The 23,957-nt window shown below is 43.9% G+C and overlaps 1 protein-coding gene across 2 annotated transcripts in view; it reads left to right on the top strand.

The window, feature by feature from the left end:
• The window catches only part of ZCCHC7 (zinc finger CCHC-type containing 7), an 89,372-nt gene that overhangs the window by 56,063 nt on the left and 9,352 nt on the right, over window positions 1-23,957 (top strand). For both annotated transcript variants that reach the window (XM_074532669.1, XM_074532670.1), the window contains exons 5-8: window positions 580-623; window positions 1,426-1,551; window positions 2,534-2,704; window positions 10,598-10,633. In XM_074532669.1, coding sequence (XP_074388770.1) covers window positions 580-623; window positions 1,426-1,551; window positions 2,534-2,704; window positions 10,598-10,633 — 377 coding nt within the window. The remainder of the gene's footprint in view (window positions 1-579; window positions 624-1,425; window positions 1,552-2,533; window positions 2,705-10,597; window positions 10,634-23,957) is intronic.

Below are 23,957 nucleotides of genomic sequence, written 5' to 3'. Positions count from 1 at the left end.
ACTCAGTGTGTCCTCCTGATTTATCACACATTACCAACGCTGTTTGGAAATAGATTTGCTCAGCTTACAGTCTGGGTGTCTGAGGTGCTCAGCCGTGTTGGCGTGCAGCACTCAGGATGCAGGGCTGGTGAATTGGCACGGAGGGAAGGTGTGGGCTCTGCAGAAACTTCTTGTTCTGTGTGCTCCCACGCCTGCAGCCTCAGGGCTGGAGCTGGAGCGCAGGCAGGGGCAGCTCCAAGGGCTGCAATCAGGGTCTTGGGAGCTCAAGCCTCTGGCAGAATTAAATCCCCACCTGAATTTAAACCCCAGGGATGAGGACAAGAGGGTGGTGTCAGGAAAACTTCTCCCAATAGCTGCACCTGTGCTGATGCTCCGGTGAGGCAAATTTGGTGCCCAGTGGGTCAGCCGCTTTCCTTTACCAAAGATGGAAATAATTTCTCTGCTTTAGTACATTAAAGTACATTCAGTACCTAAAACCTGGTAGCAAGTTCAATAAACTGCAGTAATCATCATGTTTAATATATTATAGAAAAATATTCATATAAAATAAATATAATTAATTTTAATTTTGTTTTTCAGGAGAAATTGATGTGAACTGGTCTATCTCTCATAAAGACTTAGAGGTAAATGCAACCAAATTTTCCTATAATTCTTCATTTTGTTGCTTATTAACAAGCAGAATAAAGTAAATGGGATTGAAAAGCCCCTCTGTGGTGTTTTTATGGGAGGATTGGCAGTGTCCTCTCACAGGAGAAAGGAGTTCTTTCCCTGAGGAGAAATGGTATTTTTATACCTCTCCTCTTCACTCATCCAAAATTTCATGTACATTTTTTTAAACCTGTGATGTTTACTAGGCAATGACAGTTGTAGATAGGATTTTAAATTCTGGCTGCCTACACAGAAAGTATGTGTGAGGTCACTGGGAGAGAGACAGTTGTTTCCAGCTTCTTTTTTTTTTTTTTTTTTTTCCCTTTTGAAGTCTTTCTTTACAATTGCAAATTGCAGATTTCATCCAGACTTGTATAGCATTGTACCTTGTCCAAGCAGTTTGCCTTAATGTGTGCAAGGGAATATGTAATTGCATTTGCAATTGATGTTCATTTTATTTGTGTTCTGGAGAAAATTCCAGTTTGTTGTGACATAGCACAGTGAGTAAATCTTGGCTAATTGAGGGAAAGCTTCACAACTGAAGTTTTAAATAGCAAAAAAGAATGTCCTGAAGCAGAATTTCGAATGAGAACTTTCCTTCCAGACAATGCAGGTTTCTCTGTAGCAGAATTACCCATTCCAAAGCTGGATGTGTAAATTGTACACGGGAAACATTAGATTTCCGCTGGATCACTGCCAGCAGTGACCTTTCTAATTCCCAGTTCCCAAAGCACAGGATCTCAAGTGGTAAGTGCATTTCTCTCTGTGTTTCACCAGGCACAGATCTCCAACTACGCGGGCGTGCGGCACAGCAGCATGCGCTACTACAGAGCGGACAAAAACGTCACCTGTAGGAACTGCCACAGACCAGGGCATTTGTCCAAGAACTGTCCCACTCCAAAGGTAAATGCAATGCTTAAATCACTTGAGCATTCAGCTGTTCCTGATATACCTTTGTGCTTGCTGTTGGAGAAGTTGTTTCAGTGGTTTATCCTTTCTTTGAAGCAGTGCTCTGAGTTGCAGGGTAGCTTGCACAAAGTCAGTTTACTGTGTGAAAGTGTCACTCTGTTTGGTGCTGACATTGCTTTGATTGTTTTTATAAAAGAAAAACGTGCAGAATTATATCATATAGAATCATATTGAATGGTTTGTGTTGGAAGGGACTTTGAAGATTAACTCGTTCCACCCCCTGCCATGGGCAGGAACAACTTCCACTAAACCATGTGGCTGTAAACTGAGGAAAAAAAAAAAAACAAATGCCATACAGAAACATCTTTTTTTTTTTTTTTTCATATGGTAAAATGGTCAGCAAGTATAAAATATTTTTTAATTGTACTTTCAACAAGGAGAATCTATTGAATCAGAACTACACCCTTAGTAAATAAGTGAAAACAGAAAGTATAATGAGCCATGATAAGAACAGTGTTAAAAACCATGGACAAGACAAAACTGGTGCTAACTTTAAGCTGAGATGGATGCCACATATTCCAAAAGTTTGCCCTGTGGTTAGGGGTTTAAAAGTCAGTCAGTACATTGTAAAGAAGTGGGAACCATTGCACGACAGCCTGGATTTAGCAATCTGTGAAACCCTTGGTCCTTGGGGCTGTCACCCACGAGGACACTCAGAATGAGCACATCCCACACGACCCTGGGGGCAAACACCCTCACTCACTGGAAAACTGGCTTCACAGAGGTGCAGGCTTGGCCTCAGAATGGCTGGCTGTGTGTCACATTTGTCCCTCCATGTGCTGAGTTTGTGCTGCAGAGTCTGGATGGCAGCGAGTGCCCCTCCAGCTCCCCGATACAGCCCCTGCGGGGTCCACAGGGCTGAAGGATCTACTGGAACACTGTCACTTCACACGGCTCTGCTTCTGTTTCTCCACAGAAAGTTCCCCCATGCTGTCTGTGTGCAGGAAGAGACCATCTGCAGCACAGCTGCCCAGCACGTTTCTGCCTCAACTGCTGCTTGCCCGGGCACTATTTCAGGGAATGCCTGGAGAGAGCCTACTGGAACAAGCACTGCAACCGCTGCGACATGAAGGGCCACTATGCTGATGTGAGTATGGCCCTTGGCACAGAAACCAGCCCTGGTTTGCTCTGTGTCTGTCAAAAACTGAATTTACAATGGCTACAATCTCTTCATGATGCTTTGATTTTACACAGTGCCTATTTGTGTAAGCATATGGAAGTGTTGTGTTTCGTCACTGCTTTACACTGCCAGCGTTTTCATGGAGAATGGTTCAAAGAGCACAAACCAAAGCCTTGTCAACACCTGGTCTTTAGTTTGGTTCAGTTGAGCAGCGGTGGACACAAAGGTCCTTTTTCCTGGGGAAGGAAAGGGGTAGGGAGGTTGAAATCAGGAGACGCAGTGCTGCAAGCGTACCGGGAAGGAGTAAAGAGTAACTCTGATGCATCAGGATGCACCAGATCTGTGGTTCTTTCACTGTGATCAGATATTAATCAGTGAAAATACTGTTAGAGAGATGTAGTTTGAAGGCTTTGTGTTTGACAAGATCTGCTCAAATAAGACATAGAAGAAAACGAAAGGGAGAACGAACATAGTTGTCTCTGTCTTTCGTCTTGTATTACATTATTATGGTCTTATATGTCCCCAAAATTCAGTCCTATATGTAGCAGTCAAGCTTTCATGGTATTTTTTTCTCTTGAATTAAACAGAAATAAGAATTAAAGGCAAATTGTGATAATTTTGGCATACATTCACACTTCAGTTTCTAACTATAGATATGGCCTATATGTTTGGTTTTCAAATACACCTGTGAGATTCCATAAACACTGGATTTTTTTGAAACTCAGAAATATTTTAATCTCTTTCTAAATGTCTCCTTCCTGGCTTTATTTTTTCTGTTTGGTCAAAGAGCATGTCACAGTGGTACATGAGATGTGCAAAGGTCAGCCAGTGTATTTAGGAGTTGCTATTTCTTATGATATTTGAATGTGTGCCAGGTGTACTTTTGCTTATAGCTAATGTGCCCGCAATACTTTTAAAGAATATGAATTGTACATTTCTGCACCGTCATTCTGATAGGCAGTGAGACAAAATCGCAAACTGTAATCAAGCATCTTTTCTTTGCCATCTTTTCTCTTTTCCACATTTTATGATACGAGTTTCATAAACTGGTGTCCTTTTCTTTAAAGAGCCATGAGGGCTGTATCATACAAGCATTGAAGTCCTACCTGAGCCATGCAGGTTATCAGGAACCTCACAGCATATATTTTTTCTGCTCATTTGGGTCCACCTTTATTCAGAAAAGTTGTTCTTTAAAACTTCAGGCAGTTTTGTGTGGTGCATGGGAGTTGTGAAGCTGCCCTGTGTCATTCACCTGGGTGAATACTGGGCCATCAGAGCAGGAGCTCACCTGCCCAGTCCTCAGAGAGAGAGATGGCGTGGCAGAGCAGAAGCAGAGCAATCAAAACCGACAGTAAACCTGTCCTGAGACCAGAGCAGAAAGCCTGTGAAACCAACAGGTGGTCGAGACATAAAAGGCACACTTGGACAGGACAAGGTTGCTGCTCATGGCCTCAAGGTGTTTTTTGCATCTGGGATGTCCGTAGTGAAGAAAACCAGGGGTGTTCCCATACTGAAACCTTATTTAGTGGAGGGGAGCACCAGAGAGGCTGTCGGATGGAAGAGAATGTGAGTGTTCCTACTAATCTGTGAGCGCTAGGCTGTTACCAAAACTGGGTAGCAGCCAGTGTCTGGGTGTGTGCCCAAAAGCTGCAGGGGAGCATGAGGGTGAAACGGCCCGGCCACGGCAGCAGGCACCTTGTGCTTGGTGCATGACTGAGTTTTCAATGCAAGAACAGAGGGTAGGGATGTCCCAGGGAGAGCTGGGGGTCCCAGACTGCCAGCTGCACATGTGCACCAAGCCAGGGGCAAGAACCATGGTGGTGGCATGTTGGCATGGGTGCATAAACATCGTAGACGTGGGGTGACTCAGGGCTGTTTTGTAAACCAAATCCCACTTCTCGTGGATCTCTGGAGTTCTTCAAAGGTGCAGGTTGACAAGCATGTGTATAAACATGATCCAGGTGACATAGTCTGCAAATTCCAAAAGCTTTCATGCAAACTAAACGGGCATGGAGTAAGAGGATAAAGGTGGGATATGCTAGTGTGACATGGAAAAGGGTCAGCAATGGGGCAACAAGAGTGGCTGAGAAGACTGAATTACTTACAGAGTCAGTGGTGTGAGCCAGCTGTGCAGAGCTGCCCGAGAACTCTAAGAGTCAGAGGGAGAACACTATAAAATGGCAATTGACATTGAGTGGCAATAAATGTAAAGTAAAACAATCCCATCTTGGCATATGGAATAACAGGTTCTGCATCTTACTGTTCAGCACTCCAATCCTAGTTATGAGATATGATTCTCAAATCAGTTTAGTCAAAAAAAATCAGTTTAGTCTTCACAAGCTGTAAAAAAGAAAACCAAACTGCTGAAACATTAGGAATCATCAGGAAAGCAGGAGCGCCTGGGAAAAGCTTTGGTCCCTGCCTTCTGTATCCCTCAGCATGGCCACAGCTCCTCAGCCTGCAAGGGAGGTGACAGAGGGAATGGTCTGTAGAGAGCTTCAGAATCATCTCTCATGGGAGACAGTGGTCAGGGGTCATAATTTCTTCCAGTACACCTGGCAATAGAAGCCAGGTTGAGAAGAGACAGTCCAGGGTGACTCTGTGTGGTCAGCAGCAGACCTGGAGCCTCCTTGCTGAGGGATGCAGCTCTGCCCTGCCTCCAGAGGAAATAGGAGCAGTTCTTGGAAGAGAAATCACAGAATTCTACAACACCAGGTTGAAAGGGACTTCATGGATCATCTGATCATCACTGCCAACATTTCTGGGCAAAAGCATGGTCTACACAAGACAGCCCAGCCAAATCCTAAGAGTGTCCAGTTTTGTGGAATCCATCACTTCCCTCAAGAGACGATTGTTGTGATCGTGAAAATTTTCTCCTGTGTCCACCTGAAATCTCCCCAGGAGTAACTTGGAGCTATTGCCCCTTGTCTTTCCCATGTGACTCTTTGTAAAAAAGGGAAATCTCCTTGTTATCAAACATGTTTTGAATGCTTTGAATGCTCAAAGGAAATTGTAATTTGTCCTTCTCAGCAAGCTTACTCCCCTTTGCTGCAACATAGAGGGTGCAGAACAGGCCTTTGTGCACAGTCTGTCAAACTGACTTTCCACTTTGATCCAGAAGTGAATGTGAGGCAGCTCAAGGTGCTTCACCTTGTTTGCTTAGGAAACATTCACAGTTACTTAAACCATTTTAAGGTCATACATTCATGACCTGCAAGATCAGCCTCTTCTCCTGAAACGGTGCTGAGAGCATGCAGAGTCCTCTTAGCTGGAGGTGTTCTGGAAGCAGCCCGGCCTTGCGTGGTTTCCCTGGGAGGGTCATAGAGGAGCTGCTTTTGACTGATTCAGTGGCAGTTCAGTGGATGCCATGAGCCTTGTGGTTGGTGTGCAGCAGGGCTGGGAGACGGGCTCCATGGATCTGCAGGAAGCAGGCAGAGGGGCAGTGTCTCCATGTACGCCCAGGAAACCAGCATGCAGGTGCTTGGTGGGCCGGATGGCTCTCCAGCAGCGGGCAGACAGCAGTGCCCAGGTGCTTGGTGCCCTGCAGCCACGCTGTGTCTGATGGCCCCATCCAAATGCCCAAATACCACTGTTGTCAGCGCTCCTTCCCATGAACCAGCTGGTTGCTTCGACTGGCATCTTCTTGGCATATTCTGAGAACGTTCTGATTGTGCAAGCTGCCACTGACTCCTTCTCTGCGGGCAGGTTCCTTCAGCCTTTGTTGTTTGTGGCACACTGCGCTGGGCCGGGCTGGAGCTGCAGGTGCTGGGCTCATTGCGCGGGGGCAGCTGGCATCCGTGGGCCCGTTTTCCCTGGGCAGAGAGCACCATGTGTGCTGTGTGTCCTGAGCTGCCCGGTGTCCTGCCCACGCAGGGTGAGGTGAGGGTGAGCACACGGCCGTGCCACCAAAGGCACGGCGACACCGCGCTCCCCTGTCTGCGCGGCCAGCGTGGGGAGAGGTCTCGACATCTGCTTGCGCAGGAGCGCCTTTGAAGGGAAGCATTGTGTGTTTTCCGCGGCAGTTCCCATGCGGAGGTGATGAAAAGTGTGTGTTTTGGCAAATCTTTTGTTTTATTGTGGTGGCTTGCGGCGGGGCAGCTCCGAGCAGCCGCTGCCTCTTTGACAAAGCACCAGAGGATTCTGTTAAAAAGTTGTGTTTAGTAATTGTAGTCGTCGTGTCAGACCATAACTGACTCGGAGCTGAAGGATTTTTGCGAGATGAGTAGCTGTGCCAGCAGGGACCCAAGTCTCCTGGGCCAGCCGCGCTCTCATTAAGATTTGCCGCTAGCCGTGGCGGTGTTCGGCAAGTATGTGACGTGCATGCTGTTATTGTATGCTTGGCTTGTCAGCCTGCAGCTTTCTGACACTCACTTATGTCACTCTTTATTCAGAGACGAAGAAGCTTTTGATAATTTGACAAGACAAGCTCTTAAACGATCTAGGTCATGGCCTTCACTGTCTGTGATTGTGAACATATTTCCTGAAAGCCCTGTCACTCATCACAGCTACATTTTCTCCCGGGGAGCCGCGGGCCCGTCCCGGTCTCCTGTCAGCGCGTGCATTTTGGTTATTCATACGCCAAATACAGTACAGCGGGCTCGGCTCGCCTTTGGCCGGCGCTCGCCTGTTAGCGGGGCTAATCCTTGGCCCGCGCCCGCGCCCCGCCGCGCCGCCGTCGAGGGCCCTCGGCGCGAGGCAGACGCCCGGCCGAGGGGAGCGGAAAGCAGCAAAGGCCGCTTAGTGCCGGTTTTGTGTTTGCTCATTGTTGTGGAAATATGAGAACTGGTGGCAAGGGCCTCGTCTATTGAGCTCTCGAGTCCCGGTCTGCTGTCAGGGGCTGTTTGAGATTGAGTGTTTTATTTTCTTTGATGTTCACATTGGAGAATAGGGAAGTGGGAATTAAACAACAGATGCATTAAGCCCTTGTTCTGGTAAAACAATAATTAGCACCTGATAAAATTCAATATGGGTCAAAACGTGCAGCACCCAGTCTCGATTCTGCCATTATGGCGCCGTGCAGAGGGTCAGCCTCAGGCACGAGTGAGGCCTTGCCCTTGCACAGGGCCGTGGCAGCAGTGGCACGGCTCTGGGGACAGAAATGGCTCTGGGGACAGCGGTGGCACTGCGGACAGCTGCCTTTGGGAACAGCAGAGGCGGGGCTCTAGGGACGGCAGTGGGTCAGGGCACATCGGTGGCTTTGGGGACAGATGTGGCACGGCTCTGGAGACAGCACTGGCCTAGGGGACAGCAGTGGCCCGAGGTGGTGGCATGTGCGGGTCCGCTGCCCTCACCGCACGCCTCTGCCCTCTGGAGTGGGCACCTTTTGTGCTGGTATATCTAAATGCGAGTACGGTCAGACCACTGGGGCAGGAAATAAATGCCATTTTATTTTAATGTAGTTCATCACGCTGCCATCGTAGCTGGGTACCACAGGGGCTTTTCTCTAAAGGAGGGCCGTTCATGGTTAAGTTATTTTAAATAAATAAGGAAAATGGTGGGTTTGGCAGCAGTTCTGCCTGGCTACGCTGTCTACCATAGCAAACCTCCCTGCCTCATTTGAGGAGCCGGTATTTGGTAGTAATTGTTAATCATACTGTTTGTCATTCCATGATATCAGATGCAGACAACAGCCCTGAGCTGATGCAAAGTAACGAGGTTCCTGGTTAAAAGCATCATCTCCAAAGAGCTGTTGTTTACCAGTGACCCCTCCTCAGCTGTTGTACCCCACTGGAGCAGTATTTCCCCAAGCCGCCAGCTGAATGAAGGAATATGCTTAGCCTTCCCTCGCCAGCTTCATCCTCTCCTTGTGCTGGTTTTGCCTCAGCCTTAGCAGGTCCCTGAGGATAAAACCCACCTCTGGACAGCACCACGCAGGGCTGGGGCTGTGCCTCTCCAGGGTTTTGACGAGAGCTCTGCCAGCTGTGCTTCTCACTCACAGCTGCAGATTTTTGCTCAAAGTGACGTCTTTGTGTCCCGAGCAGAAAAAATGCCCAACCGAACAATTATTCAAAAATAAGTAATTTTGATGATGATGAGGATGATGATTATTAAATAGCAGTCGTGTGAGTAAAGGTCATAGCACAGAGTGGCATTTTGCCAGGATAGCGCAACTCACTGATTGCAATTGTTCAACCATATTAGCCCGGGCACACTGTGGTAATCGAAAAGTATCCAGAACTAATGTATAAATAACTGCCTGCTACCCCTGAGCTGGACCAGCACAGCTGTCCTGCGCAGCTGAAACCTCCTCAGCTCTCAGGGAGACCCTAAGAGCTCTGGTACAATATTTTTACAGGCTACAGGGTGTTTATATGTTGCTCTCTGAACCCTGGCTAAGTTAGGGAAGGAGGAAAATCCTTTTGTTTGTGCTCAAAGACAGCTTGAGTGTGTTCAAACTGTCAGATCCTCGGTGAGGAATGTGATGTCCTTCACACATTTTCTTTATAGAAATATTAATATAAAACTCAAATATTTACACACAGCATTTGAGTAAGAGGAGAAATGTTGAACCATTACACAGAACAGATTGTAGATTTTTCTGCAGACAATTATGTTACTGGTGGAATGAATAATAAATAATATCATTTCCATCACATCTGGGAAAAACACACTGTATGTGCCACAGGGTGACTGGCAAAAACTTGGATTTTATTTTGAGAGATACTGGTTGTTGTGTGTGTTTTTTGGTTTTTTTTTATTAACATGCTCCATCAAAATAAAAGAAGGCAAGATTTTGGGCACAAGTGAAAAATTTATTCAAAATCTAAAGAAGTGTTAATAGTACTCATTTGCAAGTAGTCATGAGGCTTCAGTGTTCGAAATTGCAGCTGCAGCGTATGATGGAGAAGCCGTGGAATACTACATTTCTTTTTCTCTTCTTAAAATGAAGGTTCACAAACCAAGTTAGTAATTGTTCAAATGAGTACGGTGCTGTTCTTATAAGAAGGTAAATTTCTAAAGAGAAGTGAAAGCCCTCCGCTGCAGTAGCTGTGTACCAAAATGACAAAAAGTGACACAATTTCTGTGTCTGTCTTTGCCTCAGGGGCCATGAGAAATATCGTACATTTTGTAAAAGCATTAAGAACCTCTGAGAGAGTGATCTGAGCTTTAGTGACCACCAGCATGTTCTGATTTTGTTTTAAAGATCCACGTTTTCCTCTTTACCCTCTCTCGTGTGTCCCTCAGGTCAATTGTGTCACTTCTGTGACTCAAAAACCTCCTTGAATTTTTTTTTCCAAGGGCTGCACTTAGGACTTTTATGAAAGTCTGGCGATTTAAAAAAATTAAAAGTGAAAAAAAAAAAGCTAGCAAGTCATTGTAAAAATAGCAACATTAAAGCAATCTGTTATGGTTCTTGTTTACAACTCATCTGACATGAGGCTGCTGAGGATTATTACATGTAACAATTATATTTTGATTAGGAAAGAGATACGTACAAAAAAGATAAAATATTTCTGTTCGTACATGAAAGGAAGGCACCTTGTGCTTTAATTTCTAGAGCGTTATGTAAATTTAAAATGTCAGAAAATGTAGAATTTAAATCCGCCCCTGTTTGTTTTGCAGCATTAATGCTTCCTACAGTCACGAACACGCTGCTCTCCCAAACTTCTGCCCCTCAGAGAAAAAGGGCAGAGAGAAAACTGTTACTGGCTTTCTGACAATGGCAGGGAGTGTGTTAAACCAGTGTAAAATTCAATTAAACTGTCTAGCCGGGTTTTTGAAGCTGAAATGCAGACCCTTTCAGTTAAGCTTCTTATTTTCCTGTGACCGACACCAGTGGATACTGTGTTATGCCAAAACCAACAGGCTGTAAAGCACCTTGTTTCATGCTCCTAGCTGATCAATATTTTTATTTTCCAGGCTTGCCCAGAAATATGGAGGCAGTATCACCTAACAGTAAGTAGAAACACCTTTTTTATTTTCTTCTACACCCAACCTATTTACTCCTCTGTGAACTGCTGACCATAAAATATAGATAAGCATCTTCTCTGAGAAGATAATAAACATCTCAAGAGTTTTTGAACTGAAGAAGGCGATGAAACACTGTCACTATTTTTTAAGCATCTTTAAAACTTCTGTTTTCATTTTAATACTGTAATAATTAAATTAGTGCTTTGCCTCTCTTCTCTCAGTGACCACATTTACACATGGAAAGAGCGTTAAATTTTAAGTTGGGGTGCACAGCAGAAGCTGTAATCCCATCTCAGATATCCCAGATGCTGGTAATTTGTCACTCTGTGTGACAAAGCTTTCTTCTTAGATGAGTGAAATAAATCTCAGTTAGAGTGGAGATGTGAATTTAAGGAAAAACACCTCTTAAACTTTTGCAGATAATTTATAATTAGTGAGGATTTAGCTGTGACTGCTTGTTTGGCCTGCCTTAGTTGATCGTTAATCCCTGAAACAAGAAAATAAAACTTTGTGAAACTGTACCAGTTTATTACTTAGGATTTTTCCTCGTATGTAAAATAGATATAAAAATACAACAAAATGCATACAAATTTGGTTAATAGTGAAACCTCGGACAGTATTTAACCAGTAAAAACAAATTCTTGCATTGGTGTCACAGTTCTTAAATATATTAATTTCTAAAATTGACAGACAAAAAACACCTTTAAAAAATCAGGGGTTTGTTGTTCCCCTGAACTTTTCATTGCTCCCCAGATCGGCCTCACACGAATTTCGCTGTTACAGATAATTAACCCCTGTTCTCTGCTCTCAACAAAGTAGAAAAGTTTCTCCACTACTTTTCTTTTTGGATCTTTGTTTTTTTCTCTGAAACAGTAGATGGGATGTGCTTTATAATTTGTGCCTCCACCTCTTCATGGCAGTGGAATGCTCTTTTTTCTGTTTTTTTCTTCAAAATTCAATGAATAGAAAAAATCTGCACTTTAAACCTCTCATTTGTGTTTTGTGCATAATGATTTTAACACAAAGATCTGCCCTGGAAATCCTCCACCCTTCCTGAGAATTTACTTTTAAACAGATTTGGTAAAGACTTTTTGTTGGTTTGGTTGGTTTTGTTTTGGTTTTTTTTTTTTTCAAACATTGTAAGCCAAAAAAAGGTGCATTCACTGAGTATTTTTGTTTGTCTTGGTTTGGTTTGGTTTTAAAATGGATGAAGGAAAAAGGTAAATGCTGTCTTTCATTATAATCCCTAAGGGTGCATGTAAAAACAATTTCTGAAATGTTTATAACACTTGGAACTTAATAATCAAATAGAAATATTTGGTGCAGTAACATCCTGGGTTCTGGTTTTTACTGAGATAAAAGATGTAATTTAATTTTAATCCTACCTGCCTGAATTGAAAATTCCTCAAAAAGTGCATTGCCATCAACACTTATAAAATATTTTTGTCTGTAAAAAAAAAAAACAGGGGGCATCTTAAACTTGACCAAGCGCCGTGCCAGGACAAAATTTGAGGTATCTTGAGATAGGAAATTATTTCTGTGGATTTTTTAGAAAGCATTCAGGGTTTACAGTTAATGTAAAGTAAAACTAAGAGAAGGTGTCAAAACAAGTTCTTGTTAGAAAATGTAGTGGTTACAAATATGGGCATATTATTAAAAATACCCCTTTGGAAATTTGTGGTGCATTCTAGGTACATTTTGAAATGTGGTCAAATAGGCACACTCACAGATTAATTGGTATTGAATCAGGCCCTACCTTCCAATAAATTTTTACTTCCAATAAGATTTTTACTTTGCAGTGAATTGCAGTTTATCTGCAAATAATACACATTTCTGGCATGTGGGAAATGCTTTGCTCCCCTTCATTTCTTGCATGGGAAGAGTACCTTTGGCTCAAAGTTACATTGGCAGTTGGATAAGCCTGGAATTTAAAAATTTGTATGTAAAAGACATGGCTGATATTTGCAATAAGTAAATGAAAAAAATCTGCATTATCTGAATTATTTATAATTTATGTTTTCTTATTCCCTTTAAATGTTCTCTTTTGCGCCTGAAGCAGAGCAGAAGTAAATAATGTTCTGGCAAGAAACAAAACTTCTAAATTAGAATTAGAATTATATATTATGTTTAAATATATTTATATATATATATATATATATGTAGCTGTAGGATTGTAACAAAAAGCCAAGTTTTTTTAGTCTCATATCAGCACTGTAGTATTTCACCATAGAAATTATCATGCAATTTTCCTGTTGTAGGAAAATTGCATATTTTGGTACAAAGAGGGGAGCAGCATTAGGAAAAATACCAGGTTTAACAGAAAAGTGGTGTTGATGCTGTCATGGCCCACAGAGGCTGCCCAGCTGTTGGGGGCCACAGGAGAGCTTTTCCTGCCCTTCAGCCAGGGGCACAAGCACTGGAGTTAAACTGATTTTGATAACTTGATGGCGAGCATCCCACATGTGCAGGTCCACGTACGTGCAGAGGAGCTGGGGCGTTCAGTTTGGTGATAATACACCAGATTTTGGCACCGTTCACAGAGGGCTGTCACAGAGTTTGTCTGAGTGTTTTGCCTCCTGTAAAGTATTCTTGCTTAATTTCTGTGTACGCTGGTGAGGAACCACCCGGCCTTCCCCGTCAGTCCTTCGTGAGGCTGTTGGTTATTTCATTCATTTTGGGTCACTTTCCTAGGAGATGGACTGCCATCTATTGACTCCTCGGAGCCCCTGCATGGCGTGCAGGGCCGCTCAAACAATGACTCAATAACAAACCCTCTCTGCTCTTGGGCATGGTGCTGGGGTTTGTTGACGTTGGCCATGGTGACAAATTTGAGCACATTGCAAATAATTTGTTGTATGGGCAGAAACATCTTATTCCAGCCAAAAAAGACTGCCAGCGCAAGGAATCTTATGAAGAACTGGCAAAAAGGATTGTAAATTGAATATTGTAATTTGCCTTTTGATGGAAAAAAAGATTATCATAAGGCATGCAGTGAAGCTTAAATCTAAGGGCTGTGTGATAATCAGAGCTTTATTCGTGGCTGAAAGTACTTTCTTTGAACTTACTCTTTCAACTCTTTTAACTAAAATTATTCTGAAAAAAAAGCCAATCCAAGTCAGCAGAAAAATCCAACTCCCACTGTGGTTTAAAATACTATTTAATAATCTCTTTAAGACGGTGATTTAAAACTTTTACAGATTGTTTTCATCACAACTACACTCCGTGTTTCTCCTGTATCAGAGAAGGGCAATTATATTTGTCAAAATACATTTCAAGTTTTATTCGTGTATTTTGTGAATTGGTTCATACCCACTAAGGCTTATCAAAGGGGTTATTGTCAATCAAATAACAGGACAAAGACTTCTTTGACAGAGTCAGGAAAAACAGTTTTAACCATAGCTTGCTGGAGTGTCAGTGATGATACATGTGATTTTTTTTGGGCACAAGGCATTTGGAGGCCTTATTGAGCTCTTTGTTCTGGGTTTTGAGGAAGCTTTGCTTACAGCTGTGACTTTCTAAATGCCAGGTGCTCCACAAATCCCGAAAAGCACAGCCCATGTTCCTCAAGACATGCTGTCACATTGTCCCCTCTGCACCCTACGGGTACAGGGGTGCACTCTGCAGTGTTATTTCACCCTCAGAGCACTGGCCTCTTTCTCATTCCCTTTCTCCTGTCACTTCAGATTTGAGCTATAAATGTAGTGATATTTATTATGCATTTTAGGTGGAGGCCAGGTTATAGCCCTCTAAAAAACAAAAAAGACAAACCCTAAATCACACTAAAATATCAATGGAAAAACTTGTGAGAGGGCACCCAATGATTGTCTTTTGTTTGTTTCAGTTTTTTAGTATATTTAAAAAATACAGTATTTCCCCTTAAGTTTGACCTGCTGCCTGTGCACCTTGCGGCAGTGCGGCCTATGGCTGCTGCTGTCCTCAGTGGGCCCAGGCTGCAGAGGGGCAGCGCTGGGGCTCACATTCTGCATGGCCAGCCCTTGTCCCCTCTGCTGCTGCTGCTGCTGCTGCTGTGGGCAGCCTGGGGCTCTGTGCTGGCCATCCAGGGGGCACTGAGGGCCGGGCTGCCCGCGCTGACCAGCGGCTGCGGCCTCAGCCCCATCCCGCGGCCTGCGTGGCCTCTGTGGCCTGAGCGGCCTGCTGAAGCTGCTGCTCGCGGTAGCACCCATCCAGCAGATGACACCACTGGAGAAAAAGAGGAAATTTATTTCTCTTCAGTGCCCAGAGACCGTGTTTTGCCCTGGGTGTGAGGTGCATTTGTGCCGTGAAGGCCCAGAGTGTGGATGGCAGCACCGGTGGAGCAGCCAGCCATGGGCACGGTGCTCAGCGTGTTTCGTGTTTTGTCAGATGGAAACGGGCCAGCTCCAATCTCACCACATCTTTTTGTCAGAGTGGTTTGTACCATGCAGGAGAGGATGTGGCCAGTTTAGCCCAGCGCCAGGATGAGGACACCACAGTCAAACAGGAGTGAACTGTGCAAGTGTTAGAGTCTTCTTCAGTAAATAACAACTGAGTAAAGAAATTCTGTCCCTAAAATGAGCAGAGCAAGTTTTTTATTTTCCTGAGGTGTTTCTCGCCGTTGATATGTGTGTTAAAACATAAATCTCACTGGGACAGAGTGTTTTCTTTCTGTAGGGATGTCTCATTTTTAAAAGCCCCTTCGTGCCCTGGTGCCGCTCCAGCCAGCCACGCTGGCTCCGTCCCCTGTGCCCTGCCTTCACCAGCCTCTTCTTCTTGAAATCTCACCAAGCAAGATGGCCACCAACAGAGCTTTAGAACCATCAGAATTTTTAATTAGCAGAAGCTACCATTTAACACACTTTTTGTCAGTTTGTTAATCTTACTTTTAATCCGCTTACATAAAGGAAGGTGAACCAGAAACTGGCTGATTTGGCCTCGTGTATGAAGGACACGAAGGGACATTCGTCTTTTGTGTTTAAATGTTGCGCTCAGGTTTCTTTGTGTGCATGATTAAAATTCCTTGTGGCCTGCTACTTTTTTTCTGAAGTGAAAATGTAAGCCATATCCCTGGAAGTCAATTTCTCTGTTACGCTGTGACTTCCAGAAAGGAAAAATAAAAAATAACACAACCCTGGCAAAAAATATTTAGGCGACAGAGAGAGAGAGGACATTTGGTTTCCAGAGATTTTTTTAGGTGTTGAACAGTGAGGGAAGGGATGGATTTAGAAGCATTTTGGGGAGGAGGTTAATGCCTGTTTTCCATGCAGCTGTGGCTGTGACATGGCCGCAGGGCTGGCTCCACTGGCCATGACACAAAGCCACAGGCCATGGGGTCAGCGCTTCTCTGGAATGCTTCAGCATCTGGCCAGTTTCTCTCCAGGTGTGTCATGGCTATTTCTAGCAGCTCTAGGGGAAAAAAAAAAAAAAAAAAGAAAAGGTCTGTTTGTGAAATTGGTAATGTATTTTTCATATTTTGGAATCTCGGAGTGGGCCCTCGTGCCATTGCTTCAGTATCCATTCAGCAGGATATTTTACAGGAAAGGCAGCTCAAAATTCCCGGCGTTGTGGATTTAGGGTAAAAATGACTCTGACTCTTGAGGGTTTCAGGGCACAGGAACACCTGGAGCATGACGGTGTCCACATACCTGCTTGGGAGGTGCTTGGGTTCGGGAAGGTTTCCTGTCCTTTGAGAGGCTGCTTGCCCTGATAGCCAGAGGAGGAGCTGGGGCAGACCTTGGCCAGCAACAGGCAGATATTTTGGTTTTAAACTCTCTGTGTTTTAAAGTCTCTCTTGTCCAAACCTGACCCATCTTGCAAGAGGTTTTGAGTGTCTGCTGACATGCTGCCAGCCCTGCACAGCTCTCCTGGAGAGAGCCAGCAGTTCAGAGGAGCTTGGTGTGTGAGCAAACCAATTTTACAGCTTATTTTCTCCTGCTAATTGTAATTTGCTGTGTTCCTACTCTCTTTCAAGTTTCAGATTTTTTTGAGGCTATCAGAAACCTAAACCCCAAATATATTGCAGAGCAATCATATTTCACAAAAGATATTCTGTCTGATAGCTTTTTTTTTTTTTGTTTCAGAAAACAAAGACAGTTTCAAGTCCTGAAATAACTATTAGGTTTATGAATTCAAAGCATATGCTATTGCCTTTCAGTACAAATGCTAGCTAAAAGTTCTTTCCCAATTTTTATTTGAAAGGTGTATTTAGATTATGATGGGGAAAAGAAGTAGCTTTAGTAACCTTGTATAAATTTTCTGCAAGGACATTTTGGGTGGGATGCAGAACCTTCCAGCAGCATGGGTACCACCTGCCACTCACCTTCATCATGTAGCAACCATGGTAGGAAGTGTCCTGCTTCTCTGACTTTTATCTGTCTCCTGCACTTCGGCACCTGCTCCCCAGAAAACAAAATAAAAGGTGCTTTAAAATTGAGGGTTAAAGAGAGATTACATTTTGACCGAGAATTGTATTTCTGTATATTTCTGGAAGCAGTGTGAAAATGGGGAGAGAGTGGAATGGAGAGCTGGGCTGGCTGACCGTTTCTGTGATTTTGGGGTTCCAGAATTGGCATTGTTGGGGTGCTTGCCTTGGAGAGCGGCGCCGCTCAGAGAGCCCCGGCTCCACCTCAGTGTTGGGGTGGTGTCAAGGGCCCTGTTTGCTGCAAAAGCAGCCTCTTTCACTGTGAAAGGGAAGTGGAGGAGAGCAGAGGATGGAAATTAATGTATCTTACTATTTCAAATCTCTGGTTAGCTCACTCCTGTGTGCCTCGGACGTTCTTTGTGCAGTCCCCGACATTTGGTGGCTTGTGTCCCTCCAGCCCTGCACACCCAAAACCAGAGAGGTTTGGGTTATTTTTGTGATGCACCAAAGCTGTTGGGTGAGTGGGTAATTAATCAAAGAGAATAATCAGGGAAGGTTTGCTGCTGAAATATTTCCCCTTCATATGCTCAACTGCAGTTCTCTTAAGGGAAAGGATTAAGATTATTTTTTCCTAAAATGCTTACAAATTCAGTTTAAAATTTCACCTCTCTTTTCTTTCATTTGAAAAGGTGAACTTATGCAAGCATTTACAATATTATCATGATTTCAAAGCATTAACCATCTAAATAATAGAATTTTCAAGCTAAAATGAGGTTTCCAATGCGTTTTAAAAATATTTGAGAAAAAAAAAATCTGTGCCCTCTTTCTGCTGTCAGTGCTATCATGAATGTTCATATTAAAGCTCCTACATCCTGAAAATTTCTCCAAACTTGATAATAAGGTGTCTTTTTTAAGTTTTGTTAGACCTTTGAACCAGTGTCAAAATTCTGTAGGAAGCCAAAAATCTCGTCTGCAAATTCAACAGACATTTTAATACGTGAAAAAATCCACAGTTGTACATAATACGCATAAATGCCATAAAATGGATTTTTGTGCGTTTCTGTATTGCAAAGTGGAAAAAGTATAAAAAGTCAGTAAATCTGCTTGCACTGCGTGGTTCATCTTGCTGGTGATTCGTGTGTCACAGCAGCCCGGAGCTCGTGGTGGTAAGACAGTAACTTCCTCAAGTTATGCTCGATCATGTTAATAATCTACGGATTAGGGTTCCCTAAAAATATTCACTGATTTAATTCCAAGAGGGTCTATCATGTCAATGATATTAATACATCTTGTTAGGTCCTGTCATGTGTATAGAAAAGTTTCTATCCCCGTGACAGAATTATCCTGATTTTGATTTCAAGTCTTGAAGAACCCGGTATAAAGGGAATTAAAGGAGGCAGGGCCCGCACAGAGTGGTGAGGAGCACGGAGCCACGAGCAGGTGCTGGCAGAGCAGCCGCACACGCGTGTGTGAGCTGTGCCGTGCGTGCACACGCGTGTGTGAGCTGTGCACACGCGCTGTGCCACCCACCCAGGGCCACAGAGAGAGGCATCCCACAGAGTTTTGGGCTGCAGGGGAGTGAAGCCGGGCCTTTGGTGTTGTCTCATTTTTTAATGCTGAATTTGGGTTACATTACCCTTTCCCTGCTCCTTGCTGTGTCCACAGTGCAGTGGTGGCAATGCTGCCCGCTGTGGGAGAGCCTTGTTTTCCACAAGGGGAGGACACTCACTGACACGGTCAGTTCTTCTAACACCTGGGGTCCAAAAGTGGCTTGTCTTTTTCTTTTCCTTTTTTTCTTTTTGCTCCCCTCAAACTTGCATGTTTTCCACCTGTAGTCTCTGCTCACCTTGTAGCCAATAGAAATTATTTTTATGTTGTTTCTGGACTATGCTGTTAGTTATGTTTCTAATTAATTTTTATAACTTCTTCTGGCACTTAAAAAATGGAGTGATGAGCACCTGTGCGGGAGTACAGACACTGAGGGGTTTCCGTGGACTGTGCAATAACCCTGAAAAATCTCTTCCTTTAAAATTACTTGAATTGAGATACCCAGTTTCTGTCTGTTTGGATGCCAGATGAGAGCTGGTTAAATTCATTCTGATTTCTTGATGGTAGCCTCAGGAAGGAAGGAAGGAGAGGAAAAATGATCACACTGAGATACTCAAAAGTTGGTCTGGAGGAAACTGTTTGGGTCAACAGCATGTTTACATGGTGTGAGAGTGCAGAAATCTGATATGCTCTGATCCATTTTTAGAAGTTGTATACTATTCAGGAAGTCCCAAGTCACATTAAAGTAAAAACTGCACGGAATTGAAAACAATCTTTAAAAAATTGGTGTGCAAAAGGGAGATGGAGAAGCTTTTGTTTGTCAGTGGTTGTATACAAGCTGTCACACATTTCCACAAGGGCATATATGGGATGAATGTCACTCGTCATGAATCTAAGTGCAAATAACTGCTATTCCTGAATAAATATGATGCTCTTTAATGGAGAGCACATGAAAAAATTATGAGAAAATGGATAAACATTACCACGTGCAGTTGGCATGTTGGTAATGTAAGGAAAGTGCTTCTGTGAAATTGTCCTTAGTGAAGGATGCTGCATGCTGAAGTCCAGCTGCTGGGGAGTTTAAAGGGAAAAGGTTCAATTACTATCTATTTAAAACGTACCCCAAAACTCACTTCTAGTAAACTGATGACTGCTTACTTGGCATCTCATATTCCTCAGCAGAACTGAAAGGTTTTCCCACGTTTACTTTCATTTTAGCTGTGATTAGAAGCCACTTCCAAAAAACAAAATAAAATAAAATTAAGAGTCTATTTATCAAGGAATACCTATTAGGAGTGCTCCCCTAAGAAACTTATTCAGACATGGTACTTCATCCTTTTGGGTGCAGTGGTGAGAGACCATCAGTAGATGACATAAAGATTAAAGGGGGAGAAAGGAAGCTGTAACTCATCCAGAATGACAGTAAAAATTAAAACCTTCAGGTTTGTCAGGCTCCCCCGTGTATTAGCTAATAAATATAACTGTGCTTCAGTTCTGTTCATCTTCTGATTTTACAGGCTTTGCAAATGTTTGTTTTTAGATTAATGTATAAATGTATGTGTAACTATGCATATGCTTAGCGTGGGGGCAGCCGGTGCCGTGCCCTGGCAGATATATAGATATATAGCGATGTATATAAACATTTGGGCAATCCCCTAACAAACACTCCAATAAAATATACATGTCCCAGTGCATGAGTCTCCTCCTCCTCCTCCTCCTCCTCCTCTTCCTCCTGCACCTCCTTTTCCTTCTCCTCCTCCTCCTCCTCCCTCTCCGCAAGGCTCTCCCCACCTCCCCCACCCCACTTCAAAGCTTGTGGTCCTTTCTCCATCCGTGTACTAAAAGGTTTCTTTGTGAGCCAGGCCATTTGTCCGTCATTGTTTGGGGCCCAAACGGTGGTAAAATACCCTGTCACCGATCTGGAGCACGGTGAATGGCAGCTTCTCTCCGGACAATTGGCGGCGGTGCCGAGAAATATTCCTGAGAGGATTATTTAACCTTTCAATTTAGGGGGCACAAAGCCCGGCTGATTAATGAACTTTCTGATGGGCGCCGATAAGCGGATCTATTTCTTTATTTCCTCCAAAAGTGATTCCTTCTCCTGTCCCATATTACTATAATCTTAAACATAAAATGTGGCAAATAGATTAAAAAACAGCACTAAAGAGTTTATCTGGCTAGCAAACTGAAGGAGCTAAATTAAAATTGGTAATGAAAGCAGTGGCTGAGCCCTGTATATGGTTTTTAAATGCGCTGTGTATTTTGAAGAGACTTATTCTCCAGCCTGCCTGGTAATGACTGCTTTGGGTGCGCGGTTCGGGTCCAGCTTCTGTTATCCCCCCAAAAAAATGAGTTGTGTTATCTGGATGACTGCAGACACATATGCATCCCCCTTTCTCACTGCATGGGCAGACAAGGTCGATAGCATTACAAGGTATTTGTGGCAGTGCTTGTTTCAGTTTTCAGAGCTGCCAGTTTTCAGCCAGATTTGAATTACAAAAGAAGAAGCTGGCATGAAAATTGAAAGGGTTTATCGGCTAGTCTGAAGCCTCATAGCACATTGCTTATTTATGCAGTCCATTTGCACCAGGAAATGTAAAAAGGAAATACATTTTAAAAATAAGGTCATAAAGACCCAGATATGTTTAAGATGGCAAATAAAATATAGATACCTATAATATCTTTCCAGGAAACGATTTCACTTAATGTTGCACATTACTTCGGAGGAGCATTTATGTTACTGTCATAAATTTGTGCGTTTGTGTCACCATACAGATAGTCCCCAGGGATTAGGAACGAAGTGTTTGCTAACTTACTTTAAAATTAAAATAGAAGGGGAGATAGGTTTGTAGTTTGAGAGCCACATCAGGAACAGTTAGTGTTTAATGCGCCATCGTTTTTAAATAACATTTTGCATTCCCTGTAAAATTAGCCATGGACGGCTAGAGAGATGCCACCACCTTTGGAGAAAATTGGGATGCCTTTTAAACCATGAAGATTTTGAGGCATTCAGGGATTGTATTGTTGTTATCCTCACTATCTTGCATACATTCATTTTCTCTGTGAACTTGAGGGGTTTTTGTCCGTTTCGTAGAGAAGACTTTTTGAATTAATATTTTAGGGTTTTCTCTTCTGCTTGTGAGAGTATTAAAAGATTGCATTCATTTATTTTAAATACATAATACTGTACGTTTTGTCTCTTCCTTTAGCGTTTTCACACAGTCAATTGTAGATGCTATTTGCATCTCTTTAAAATGCATTGTAGAAATGTCTTATTTCTGTAGAAAGAGATCACTTCACAGTGCTCATACTGTGGACCGGGCAAGCTAAATTTCTTCCTCTGGGAAAGGTTTTGGTTTCCCAGACTGTACAATCAAAAATTAAAATTTGATTAATTAACTGGTAATTTAATGTGTATCACGACTTAATAAAAAAAAAAAAAAAAAAAAAAAAGGAAGAAAAGAAAAAAAGCCCTAAAAGATAAGTGAGATCACTTTTTTCTTGGTTATTTCACTGTGTTTTGGTGATGTCCAAATGTCATGAGCACATTTAGTAAAGCGTAATTTGTGGGAAGATGCTCAGGTTGGACCTCCACAACTCCTGTGGGAAGAGAAAGGTTTTATTAGATAGCTGAAAAAAAGAAATAAAATTCAGTGAAGAAATTATTTCATTTGTAATTGTTTGGAGTTTAGTGGGATTAAAAGTTAAAATACTAAATTTGTATGTTTCTTGGTTATTAGCATGCACCAAGCTCAGTGTGTTTCTTTCATGAATTTTCATAAGGATTTTTACTACGTAGCATGTGTGGCTTAATGATGCAATCACCTGATAGACTGGGAAGACTCCAAAGGAGACGTTCCGGTCTGTTGTGTACATAATACTTGTTTCAAAAATCTGCCTAATTAAGGAATTACCCAATGGAATGCAAGTCTACTGGGTGCATGACACGGTTAAAGAAAATAACAACAACAAAAACCCTGGGTATAATTACAATATTACATGATACCTTATATTGGCAATTTGGAATATAAGGGAATGATGCTAACCTGCCATTGTTTCAGCTGGCATGCCGGTAGATTATGATAATTTGTAGGGTAAAGTAAATGTATATTTTTCCGTGATGGAGCTGCTGTGACCTTTTCTGTGCCCAGCTCCAGCCTGCAGTCACAGCGCGTGATGATTCACTCAGTGATCGCCTTGCAGTGGCTCTAGGAAGTTGTGAAATGCTGTTGAGAATGGGTTTTGCTCCCAGAGCCAGGCCACGTTGGCCTTGTTGAGCTGCAAACGCAACCTTTGGTGGTTTGCAACGCTTGCGCTTCACTGTGGGGCACAAAGTGGTAGAAAGAGTAAAAGCATTCCCTGCCAATCTCAGAGGAGTCGAAACTGATGTTGGATGTGACCAGCCAGGAGCACCTCAGAGCAAGGCTTCATCAAGCAGGGGGCAGCTGGTGGGTTCGTGGGCAATGGCCGTGGTTCCGTCCAGCTGGCTGCTTGGCGCTGGGAACTCACTCGTGTGCGTCTGGTTCACGTGTCAGGGTGGGCTCGCGGGTGCAGGAGCAGGCTGCAGGGCTTTCCTCGTGCCAGGCTTGGCTCCGGTGTGTGTGCAGGAGCTCTCCCTGCACAGCTGGGGCACATCGCACTGCACGTGTGTGTCACAGCACGTGGGACAGCCCGGACACAGGCATGTCACGCTCTGCACCTGCTGCGTGTCACAGCACACGTCATCACGTCGCATGTCACGCAACACATCACACTCTGCACATGCTGCATGGCACAGCCCATGGCATAGCCCATGGCACAGCCCATGGCACACCACACGTCACACTCTGCACATGCTGCATGGCACAGCCCATGTCACAGCCCATGTCACAGCCCATGTCACAGCCATGGCACAGCCCATGGCACAGCCCATGGCACACCACCCGTCACACTCTGCACATGCTGCATGGCACAGCCCATGTCACAGCCCATGTCAGAGCCATGGCACAGCCCATGTCACAGCCGTGGCACAGCCCATGGCATAGCCATGGCACAGCCCATGTCACAGCCATGGCACAGCCCATGGCACAGCCCATGGCATAGCCATGGCACAGCCCATGTCACAGCCATGGCACAGCCCATGGCATAGCCATGTCACAGCCCATGGCACAGCCCATGGCACAGCCCATGTCACAGCCATGGCACAGCCCATGGCATAGCCATGTCACAGCCATGTCACAGCCCATGTCACAGCCCATGGCACAGCCCATGGCACACCACCCGTCACACTCTGCACATGCTGCATGGCACAGCCCATGTCACAGCCCATGTCAGAGCCATGGCACAGCCCATGTCACAGCCGTGGCACAGCCCATGGCATAGCCATGGCACAGCCCATGTCACAGCCATGGCACAGCCCATGGCACAGCCCATGGCATAGCCATG

Source organism: Zonotrichia albicollis, chromosome Z (assembly GCF_047830755.1).
Source record: "Zonotrichia albicollis isolate bZonAlb1 chromosome Z, bZonAlb1.hap1, whole genome shotgun sequence".
NCBI lineage: Eukaryota > Metazoa > Chordata > Aves > Passeriformes > Passerellidae > Zonotrichia > Zonotrichia albicollis.
This window is presented reverse-complemented; position numbering and strand designations above follow the sequence as displayed.